The 12301-nt window shown below is 36.3% G+C and overlaps 1 protein-coding gene across 2 annotated transcripts in view; it reads left to right on the forward strand.

The window, feature by feature from the left end:
* Nucleotides 1-12301, forward strand: part of kcnh1a (potassium voltage-gated channel, subfamily H (eag-related), member 1a) — a 49805-nt gene that overhangs the window by 28953 nt on the left and 8551 nt on the right. For both annotated transcript variants that reach the window (XM_059520390.1, XM_059520391.1), the window contains 3 exons: nucleotides 1385-1584; nucleotides 3402-3654; nucleotides 6889-7085. In XM_059520390.1, the coding sequence (XP_059376373.1) occupies nucleotides 1385-1584; nucleotides 3402-3654; nucleotides 6889-7085 (650 nt within the window). The remainder of the gene's footprint in view (nucleotides 1-1384; nucleotides 1585-3401; nucleotides 3655-6888; nucleotides 7086-12301) is intronic.

Raw genomic sequence — 12301 nt, forward strand, 5'->3', positions numbered from 1 at the left:
GATGTGTGTCTGTGTGTGTGTGCATGTGTTCGGTTGGACAGTCTCTGTCAGCTCCGTTCCATGTTCTTGTCACCCTGGAGCCAAATCTGTCCCCAGATCAGCAAAGACTGTCACACTGCATAACTGTACATCAACGCCATCTCACACACAAGACTCTTACACTCTAATAATAATGGCTGGGGTCCCAGAAAACTGCAGCAGATGACAAACACTGAGAAGTTTGATCTTTTTTTTTTTACATTGGCATCTGGAAGTGTGCATTAACTTTAAATGACAGTGTTATTTAAAATGTTATTTAAAGATATAACATAAAAGAATAAAAGGATTATTTGTTTGCTCAAATTTAAGCATTAAAAAAATATAAAAAATAACAGCATACAGGTTTGGAAAAAGTATGAGGGTGTGTACATAATGACAGAACTGTCAGATGGCAGATGACAGTTTTTTTTTAGGTGAACTATCCCTTTAATACAGTATATCTGGGAAGGGGCAATGTTTCTTGTGTTCATGAGACAGACATGAATGTAGAGTAATGGCAGCTAAAAATTCTTATCTGAAGGTATTTAGGAGGGGATTCTCTCTCTCTCTCACACACACACACACACACACACACACACACACACCTAGAGTCCATACATGTGTAATTAGATTTTCTCCTGTGTGAAAAGCCGTTACAGGCCAGCTAAATCAGTTTAAAAGAAACAGTCACTCACATTTACTGAATCTTCTTTCTGTCCTGTACTTTCACTCATTTACAATTCACTTTGTAATTTATTATTATCGTCATATCTGTCTCTCACTGTTATGGAGCTGGTTACTTATGGAATAACATTTTTCATACTGTTTTCTTTTTTAGTATGTTTGTATGTAATTACTTCTCTGCTGGCAAAGCTGAATTTCCAGCAGCCTAGTTTTCAGTGTCACATGGTTCTTCAGAAATCATTCTAATATGCTGGTTTGGAGCTCAAGAAGCATTTCTTCTTTTTATCAATGTTGAAAAACTTTTGCAGCATAATATTTTTGTGGAAACTGTAATGCATTTTTTACAGGATTTTCGACGAATAGAAAGTAAAAAAAAAATCATTAATTTGAAAAAAATTTATAAAAATAAATTTGAAACAAATGTCTTAACTGTCACTTTTCCGCATACATGTGGAATATAAGGGTTAATTTCTTTAAAATAATATTTTATAAATCGTACTAACTCCAATATGTATATCCATCTATAGACATAGAAACATTTCTTCTGGGATTCTTTCATTTACTTACTTACTAGTCTATTTTTTTCTATTTGCAAGCATCATTTGATTTATTTGTGATTTACTTACATTGTTCTGTTCCTCTGTGTTGTCATTTAATCCAAAGTTCTTTATCTTTCCTACAGCTCTCCTCTATGCCACCATCTTCGGTAACGTGACAACTATCTTCCAGCAGATGTATGCTAACACAAACCGCTATCATGAGATGCTGAACAGCGTGCGGGACTTCCTCAAGCTGTACCAGGTGCCCAAAGGCCTTAGCGAGAGGGTTATGGATTACATCGCATCCACGTGGTCCATGTCCCATGGTATTGACACAGAAAAGGTGAACACCCTGTGCGCCCAACTCTAATTACCCAACGTGCAACTCTGGACACGCTTGTGTGTGTGTGTGTGTGTTTGTATGGTTATTCACTCTTGCTCTGAAATTTTTGTGTGAGTGTGTCTGGCTAAGTATTTTTAAACATTAGTGTGATTCTTTAGCAAGATGCTTTCTCACGCTGTGTGTTTGGACTCGTCCTGTCATTTATACGCAAAACGCAGGAGGGGAACAGCATGACTCTGTGGATATGAAGTCCCCATTGGTTGGACATTGCCAGAATGTTCCAGCTGTCTCCTTTTCTCTCTCTTTCTCTGTCGTGATTTAACCGTCTCATCACACAGCCTCACACTGTTTTCCCCAGAGCCAACCTCCATGTCTCCGTGACAACCACATGCAGAAAGGGAGATGCTCTGGAAAAGTGAGGGGCTGCTGGGAATGGCTGCTCAGGGAAATGTCACATGCTAATACGCTTAGATGCACACATGCACACCAGCAAGCGAGTCCTGTACCTCTGTCTGTCTGTGTCGGCCTCCCAGTATGCTCACTGGCATGAGAGTAAACTAAAATTTATATGATGTGAGATGGGTTATAAAAAAGAAAAATGCTAATTTTTAATAATTGAAAAAAAAGAATAATTGGGGCTGTCAGTGTTAATTTAGTACAAATAATATTGCTTATTTAGTACAATGAATTAATTAGTATTAAAAAAAAAGACTAGAATCATTTCCTGGCTACTAAAAATAATCCAAATAAGGCATTTTCAATCAAAGCAGTGCATTTAAAAAAGCTGAAAGTTGAACTTAAAAATAAATAAATAATAATAAATAAATAAAAATAACATTATAAACAATAAATATAGTCATCTGAACTGAAATCTAACCATTTAAATGATGATAACTCACAATTTAGTATGTTAATGGTTATGACAATGTTAATGTATTTGGTCTTGGCAGACTAGATATGTTGAACAGCAATTACGGACTTGCATCTGCTAATAGATAAACAGACATGCTGCTGCGAGTGTGTAAGATTTGCAACTACTGCATGATAAGCATACATAAATCCCATAGTATATCTAGGCAGGTGGAGCTGGGGGAGGTGGAGGGTTTCAGAGGAATTCTGACCATCATACTGCAAACACTGAACTAGGCTACTCAAAGGTTGAGCAGTCTCATTGGCTGCAGACTCAGCAGAGGCCAATCAGCTTGTGCCATGTAGTAAATGATGTGACTGATAGCAGATTGCATGTAAAAGATTTAGCCTGTCTAGAGTTTCATGACTTAACCAGTTTCCAATTTTCTAAGTTTCTAATAACAGATTTGATTAAATTTTATGTAGGCGGCCAGAAAATTTTTGTAGTGACACTTTAGTATAGGGGTCAATTCTCACTATTAACTAGTTGCTTATTAGCATGCCTGTTATTAACATATTAGCTATTTATTAGTACATATAAAGCACATATTCTGCATGACCATATTCTACATCCATAATCCTACCCAATACCTAAACTTAACAACTACCTTACTATTAATAAGCTGCAAATTATGAGTTTATTTAGGCAAAAGTCATAGTTAATGGTTTGTTAATAGCAAGAATTAGACCTTAAAATAAAGAGTGACCGAAATTGATAAATTAGACATCGAAGAGATGCTATTTTATTGCTTGTTGCCATTTGTATGTATGAAATTTACATTATGTTTCCATAGTAAATCAAGCTCTTTTATTGCAAAAGAAACTTGATCATGACATGACCCCTTTAAATCAAAAGAATTTGCAGCAGAATTAACACTTATATCTGTTATTTCGCTCTCCCATTACAGGTTTTGCAGATCTGTCCTAAAGACATGCGTGCTGATATATGTGTGCACCTGAACAGGAAGGTTTTCAAGGAACATCCTGCTTTCCGTTTAGCCAGTGACGGCTGTTTGCGGGCTCTGGCCATGGAGTTCCAGACCATCCACTGTGCTCCAGGAGATCTTATCTACCATGCGGGAGAGAGCGTGGACAGCCTCTGTTTTGTGGTGTCAGGGTCACTGGAGGTCATCCAAGACGACGAGGTGGTCGCCATTCTGGGTAAGAGGAAAGCAGAGTCAGAGAAATAGATCTGGATCTGAATTAATGAGTATTGACTAGGTATGGATCATGATGGTTGAGTTGCCGTCCAACCGCTGACAACATAGTAAATAGTTTATTATTTGGTACATTTTTAACAGTGGTGCAAGCTGTTAGACAAGATTTTGCCTTCTCGATTTTGGACAGCTCTAATTTTGACACTACAGGGCTTAAGTCTGCTTCAGCTGTTACCGTATTCAAAACTAATTTCCTCTACAGACTCAATGACATGAGGACAGCATCCCTCTGTCTTGGGTTTAGTTCCCTATGGGAGGATTATGTGCACCCACAGAGCTTCTATGTGATCATATATCTTGACTGACATACAGAATGTCACACCCACTCATCCGCACTGTGCTATCCCTCTCCCTTTTGTTTATTCCCACATCCTGCACCCTGTATCCACTTTGAACAATGTGTCCAGCTCTTTCTCTTCGTCTGTGCGTGAAACATTCAGGGAACAATAGTAAAATCAAATGAAGAGGAAAAGTTGAAATTTTGAGCATAAAGCATGTTAAATTATGCAAAATATGGCCAAAGCTGATGATAAAAAGTAACAATAAAATTATATTTGAAAAGTAATTTTACAAAAGTATTTTGTAAGACGTTTTTAAGATCTTCTCTAAGTATGAGTTCATCCTTCTAGCAATAATTGAGTTAGAAGCCTTCCAACTCGCTTGCTGTAGACGTCTTTTATATTATGTTAAAAATCTCTGCAGCACATTGAACTATGAAAATTTATACCACAGCATTAAGTGCCATTTTTTTTTTAATATAATTTCTGAGTTAAACAGATAAAAATGTCATAATGCAATAAATGATGTAATATTCTCTTGTGTTGGTTGCATATTGTCTCATTCATTCAGTCAAATGAAAACCTTCCCCTAAGAATACAGATTTTGATATTACAGCAAAAAACAATAGCAAGTATTATTTATAATATAGAAGAAAAACTACGTAAGAAATAGTTGCAAATACTACAATAATGGAATAAGATGTTGTGTAGCATTTATTTATTTATTAGTTTTTCCTGATACATAATTATTCCTGTAAGTAATCTTTAATAAAGAATGAAATACATTAATGAATGAATGAATGATTAAATAAGGTGCTGTGAGTGGCTTCATATTTTTCTTACCCATATAATTGTTTAATTTACATTATAGTGTATAGCCTAATGCACAGATCTCATATTTTTATATATTTCAGATTTTATTGTCCTGCCTGTTGTTACTGTTCATATGAAGTATTATTTTATTCTTTTTCAGTATCGACCAGAATCAGGCAAACAGTGACCATAGGTCACACATGTGACTCATGGATGTACACAGCCCATGACGTACTGTAGCATCTGTCATTTCTAACATCTGTCTGTCTCACAACACAAAAAAGTTTAGACTGCTTTGCCTTGTGAAGCCACAGATCTGAGCATCTAATGGCAGTATTTTTCTCTGTTGACAAACTAACGATGTTTAGCTAAATTTGGCTTTCTGCCACGGCTGTTAAACTGATTTGAAAGGCCACAAATGTTCTCTCTTGCTTCTAAAATTTGAAGACACACAAACACACACACACACATATCGGACTATGAAGACAGAATAAAAAGGTTTATCGATCTGACCACTTGTATCTTGAGTGGGTGGATTGAGCGAAACTTTGGGTCAGAGGTCAGTACGCAGTGACCTTTAGATCTATAATGACACTGCTGCTCTACTACACATATTATGGAATCTCTCTTTTCATTCACTCACACTTAAAAGTACAATGAACAGAGTACAGTGACAGTGCCCTTGTTCTGGGTATTTATTCCTCCGTAAAAATCAGTTTAAACTACAACCCCAAAACTGATACTTGGCTCAGTGCAAAACAATCATTCATTGATACGCTGAGGTGTTCAAATGTCTTTCTTTGCCTGCAGAATCAGTATTCTAGAAAATGTACGGAGTCGCAGAACCGTAAATAATTGATCGGAGTGGAAATTTTGGCTCTGTATGCCTCTTAATCCTAGATGTGAGCAGATGGAGATGGATGGACAAGACTTCTGTGCATTTGTTGATTTCAGTAATGGATTAAGGGAATATGTCTCTTCATCATCATTTTTCCCTATGTCAGACACGCTTATGATACAGTATGTAGAGTTATACCCTATAAGTGAGTTATCAGTCATAATTAGGGGTTCAAGCGCGTAGTGCACACAGATTTAATCATGAATTAGTCCTAGGTTTTGCAGCTCAGTCTGGAAAAAACACAGCTGTTTAATTCTCTGGATTCTCTAGGTCAATAATTGTCAAAGACATGTTGAAATTTACCCTTTGGGAAGCTATAACGGGTTCCTTTAGAAAAGGGGCCTATCCAAATATACCCAAAAGCCTATAAAGCCTAAAAAAATTCAAAACTTCACGAAACCCGCTGAGCACATGCGACAAGTGATTCTTAAGAAGCATGCAAAGTTTCAGGGAGATCAGAATCACAGCTGCCACTGTAACAGTCATAAACGTTTTGCCAAAAATGCTATTTTAATCATTGATTTAGGTGATTACAGACTTCCTAAATAAAATCTAATGTATTTTTCCTTATGTGCTTAAATGCCTAAAATGCTTGAACCCCAGTAATCGCTGCTTGCAGCTATACTGAAAATGTGTTTTTGCCAGGATAAAACTGTGAATACATTTTTAGCAGTGCTTTCAACTGCTTGAATCCTCTGACCTGACGTGTTAGCAGTGGAGTTTTACACAAGTTGAATTTTACAACAATAAAATCAGTACACATGATCTGTCTACTGTAATCTGAGAAGAGTAACAGAGAAGAAAGACAAAACAGAGAGATCATTTTCTGTATTTTTTTGCTGCAAAAAAAGTAGCTGTAGCAAAAGAGTTTTAGGAATAAGAAATACATTGATTTAACAGTTTATTCTTGAAACAACTGAAAATGGAATTATATTCCATTATTATAATTATAATGCTCTCCAAGGCTGCATCAAAAATAAAGTAAAAACAATAGTCGTACTCACTTAGATATCACCCCCAAATCCTGCTACTTGGACTAATAATAATACAATTTATTCCTGTTATGGCAAAGCTGAATTTTCAGCAGCCATTACTCCAGTCTACAGTGTCACATACAGTCATGGTCCTTAATAAACGTACCAATCAGGTCTGTTTGTGTGAATAAGAAAGTGTCTGTGTTTTTCCTCAGGTAAAGGTGATGTGTTTGGGGACGTGTTCTGGAAGGAAGTGACACTAGCTCAGGCATGTGCTAATGTGAGAGCGCTAACATACTGTGACCTGCATGTGATCAAACGGGACGCCCTTCAGAAAGTCCTAGAGTTCTACACCGCCTTCTCCAACCACTTCTCACGAAACCTCTTGCTTACGTACAACCTGCGCAAAAGGGTGAGTGAATGCCGTCTGCTGTTTTGTTTCATTACTCTTTCATTTTCCACTGGCCCATGTCAAACCATGTATGTAAGCAGAATTTCATGGCACCCACATTAACAGGTTACTACATTCAACTTACACAACACTGCATGAACACAACTGGAATTAGACAGTAGAATGCTGAACTCTTAGGAAAATATAAATACAGTTCCTAAAGCCTAAAAATGTTGTCATCATTTACTCATACTTATCATTCCAAACCTGTATGACTTTCTTTTTCTGCAAAACACAAAAGAAAGATATTTTGAAGAATATTGTTAATCGTAAATATTGTTATTGTTAATCAAATAGTTTTTAGTTCCCATAGACTTTCATTGTATTTGTTGCCTATACAGTGGAAGTCAATGGGAATCGAAACTTCTTGGTTACCAACATTCTTCAAAATATCTTCTTTTATGTTCTTCCAAAGAAAGAAATTCAAGTTTGGAATAACATAAGAGGTGAGTAAATGGTGGCAGAATTTTTGGGTAGACTATTAACGTCTTTAATGCTGATTGCCACTGGTCAATGAATCTCTGATACACTTTGTTATGCTTTGCTTGAAAAGGGCCTTATACAATCTGTTAAAGGGCTCATATGATGCAATTTAAAATTTTCCTTTCTCTTTGGAGTCTTACAAGCTCTTAGTGCATGAAGAAGATCTGTAAAGCTGCAAAGACTAAAGTCTCAGATCCAAAGAGATATTCATTATAAAAGTTAAGAATCAACCACACCCCCCTAAAACGGCTTGTTTTAACACACCCTACATCTCTATGTCACAATGTGGGAAGATTTGCATAACATCACCCAAATGTTCACGCAGATAAAGTAGGCGTAACTTTTATTGTTGCTGTTGACATATATAAAGGATTTGCCACTGACGGGGGCAGATAAAGAGATCAATAGAGCTGCTTTACCATTCAATCAGAGACAGACAGAAAAAGAGAGAAATGGTCTGATCAGAAACACTAAACTGGCTTGTTTAATGACTAGAAATGACTGAAAGGCATGTTTTTCAGTTCTATGGGCTTTAATTGGAGAGGACAGTATAGAAGTTACAGGAAATGATAAAGATGCCCACGTATAAACCCAGAGTCCACACACCACCTGCTAGGCCACATCCCTGACTTTCCCTCATTGACTTTCTGAAGAAAAACATTACATTTTGTTCTCAGTTTATCACATCAAATCAGATTCAAATTAACTGTAAAACTCCATGAGCAAGATCTTGAAGTGTAGCAATTATCCTACCCATAAATTCCTTCCCAGTTCATAATAAAGACAGCTGTCAGTGTGATAAAATGGCTCTCAGTATATTTACATTTTGGATCTTTGCCCTGTGTTCTGTTTCTCAGTGGAACTGGGTATGAGGAGGAGGTTAATAATAATTGCCAAGTCTGCAGTTTTCCCATGGAATTGGGCTACTTTATAACTGTTGCTGCAGGTTATTTTTCATGTCCGCGGGTTGAAGCGACTCCATGACATGGTTTTATGTTTATGCAGTGCAATACGCAATGTGTATAAAGACAGTATAAGTCATTCTAATCAGTAATTATGTCCCCACTGGATGCAACAAATGCCTTGTTTATAATAGGTTTTATTGTCTTGTGGCGCTAGTGTTCTGACTGGGATACTGCATCACAGTATGTTAAGGGCCTTAACATTTTCGTCACACGCTTGAGGTATTCGACCAATCACAACGCAATGGATAGCTGGTAAATCAGCGTATACTTTGCTTTTCAGAATGCTGAGCTTTGTAAAAATCAACGTATTTCAAAAAGCGGTGCACAGAGGAGCAACAATAATGTACATTATGTGGAAAATATTTTTTTAACCTTAAACCGCATAAACACATTGCATTACACCAAATACACAAAATAATGTTCTTTTTAGCAACGTCATATGACCCCTTTAAGAAGAGAGGTTTACGTGTGTGTACGTTTCAGTGGAAGTGCCAGTACAAACAACTGAGGAAGTACTGGGACAATTAACATTTATGTGTATGAGAGCTGTTAATATATAAAGTATTGCTGAACTGAAGAACTGTGTACTATTAATCTGACTGAAAGTAAAGAGAAAGAGTTCAATAGAGCTGCTTTACCATTCAGTCAGAGAGACAGACAGAAAAAGCGAGAAATGGTCTGATCAGAAAGACTAAATTGGCTTGTTTAATTGACTAGAAATGACTGAAAGGTGGATTAAGGGATTAAAAGACATGCATGCTCTTTCTAAATCCTTGTTTTTTCAGTTCTGTTGGCTTTAATTGGAGAGAATAGTATAGAAGTTACAGGAAATGATGAAGATGAAGAAAATTTTCCAAGCTGGGTTGCCCACGTATAAACCAGAGAGTCCACACACCACCTGCTAGGCCACATCCCTGACTTTCCCTCATTGTTTGGACTTTCTGAAGAAAAACATTACATTTTGTTCTCAGTTTATCACATCAAATCAGATTCAAATTAACTGTAACACTCCTTGAGCCAGATCTTGAAGTGTAGCAATTATCCTACCCATAAATTCCTTCCCAGTTCATAATAAAGACAGCTGTCAGTGTGATAAAATGGCTCTCAGTGTATCTAGGTTTGGATCTCAGCCCTGTGTGAGTTCTGTTTCTCAGTAGAACTGGGTCTGAGGAGGAGGCTAATAATAGCTCAGCAAGCGTCTGCCTCTTTATTGGAACGGCTAACACTGTATAGCTATAGTTATCCATATGGGTTAAATATAACTATCATATACCTCAGAAAACACTTTCATATTGAAGCCAGGACTAAACCCTTTTACATAATCCATCTGCTGCATAAATATATAGTGTTTAACATATTAATGGCACAGGTGAGAGCTTTACTCTACTCTTCACACCTACACCTGTTTGTAATGGCCTTTTGTCATGTATGCATCACTTGTTAGCTGGATCTTTAGCTGAACACTATGGTTTAGTTAGCTATGATGGTCTGTTCTCTCAAACAATACATTTAAACATGAAAACGCAAGATATGGTTATATTACTGGCTCTCTGACTCTGTTGCTAAGTGCGAGCCTTTAATTAGCTCATGTCTCCATGAATTAGTCATGATGTTTACCATTTGATTGTGACCCAGATAGAAAAAAAAAAAACTTGTTATACATGGAAAGAAATATGTCATAGGAAGACTACATATGTTACATTTCTGGACAAATTCCTTATTCAACAACAGACTTTATACAGTGGTCCAAAAGGCCGTTTTGGCCTAGATAAAACGGCAGCAGCAGCATACGCAGAGTACATATTGCAGTGTATTTTGTGATTATGGGACTGTTTTCCTACTTTTAATGTCTGCATGAGTCCTCATTCCTAACCACACAACTCCCAAATGCAATGTTGAGAGTGTTCAAAAGAGTCACGTCTTCCAAAGCCCCAAAGAAGTATTCTGAGTTGAATTTAAGCACAAAATAACCTCTAATAACAACTAAATACAAAAACAGTTGGCCCTTTTTTCTTATATTTAACTTATGCATGAATCAAAGTGTTTCACATTTACTGTGGTAATCAACATTTAAGAACACAAATCAAGTACTTGAATTAAAGTACAAATATTCTAAGGAAATATTCCGGAAAAACCAAGTACTCCTTTTGAATTTTACTATAGTGAAATACTTGTAACTCTTTAGTATAGATATGAGGCGCCGTGTAGGATTTAAATCAAACTTCGCTTATCAATACATACATAAAACACGTGCATATACACCTATAAATTACTCACATATACATGCATACTACTGGATGTTCAAAAATACGTATATAAAATACATGTGAACACTAATATGAAATCGATACCAATACATATAATGTTAGCAATGTATGCATACACACTTGTGAATAACTTGCAACTACACATATAAACTTGATGCGTGCATACACCTACAGACACTCGCATATACATATAAAATTGATCCGTGCATATACACCTATTAAACGATCATACCTGTACATATAAACTAAAAAAAATGCCAAAAACTGATACATTTAGTAGATAAAATGTACTATATAGTTAAAAAAAGGTTGTAAAATGTCTTTATATTCTTTGTTTTTGTCTTTAATCATATACTGCATTGTGGTGCACTTTGAGATGAATTATCCACGGACCATGATCTTTTTTTACAATACCCTTTATTCACGAAACATGTTTTATTAGGTTGTGCTTGATTTGATTACCTTTGATTATCTTGATTTCAAAAGTGTGGATTTCAGGAACAGAATGTAGTAAAACTTTAAAACTGGTTAATAATACATTTGTCTCAAATAGTAGGCTATACAAGTTTTTTTTTTTATTTGCATATGATGTACTGATAAAGTACACATCCACCATCCCCTGCATCAGATAAAAAAAAGAAAAGTTAATTCTGAGAATGTTTACCCATTTCTTCATGTATGTGTGCAATAATGGCTCATATATAACTTGAGAAAATGTCTCCCCCATTAGAAGAGCTTCTGCAAACTAGGAACAAAATAACAGGCAGAAGTGCAAGTATCAAACTCTGCTGATTTGTAACATATACATTAATTACAAACAAACAGCTTCTCCACATGAACTGTAGGCTCTCATGCACTTCCATGTGAAACCTTTTTTAAGGAAAAAAAAAGTTAAATAGTTGTTACTGCATACGAGTCTTTATATATAGTTCTTTATTCTCAATGACACCAAATATCTCAGACACTGAACATTTCAGAACACCAGCGAGTTCATGGACCATGATATCACACTCGCCAGCAGTAAGGTAACTGGCAGTTTCGATCTAGAAAAAGGTGAGAATTTCACAATTTCACTTCTATGCAATCTTCACGAAATACCTTCCAAAAAGCTATACAAATTACAGAGAGAGAGAGAGAGAGAGAGAGAGAGAAAGAGAAATGTCCTGCCTCTAGTTAAAAAATATAAAATGTGTTCCCAACTAAGTCCCAGTCCCACCCGAGCTTTGCCATTTTCAGAAATAAAACCCTTTCGCACATGAGTTCAAAACATCTAGCTGAGCCCCAGCGTGAGTTTCATTAGGCGACCCTTATTTTAGAATGTACCGCCTTATTGTTTCCATGGCGACGCGTCATGCTTGTCATGTGACACAACACAGCCACAATAGATCTGTATGACACATGGATCGATTTTATTTTATTTTTCCTGTTTTATTCAAAATATTTGCAAACATACTCACTATAT

Source organism: Carassius carassius, chromosome 32, assembly GCF_963082965.1.
Source record: "Carassius carassius chromosome 32, fCarCar2.1, whole genome shotgun sequence".
NCBI lineage: Eukaryota > Metazoa > Chordata > Actinopteri > Cypriniformes > Cyprinidae > Carassius > Carassius carassius.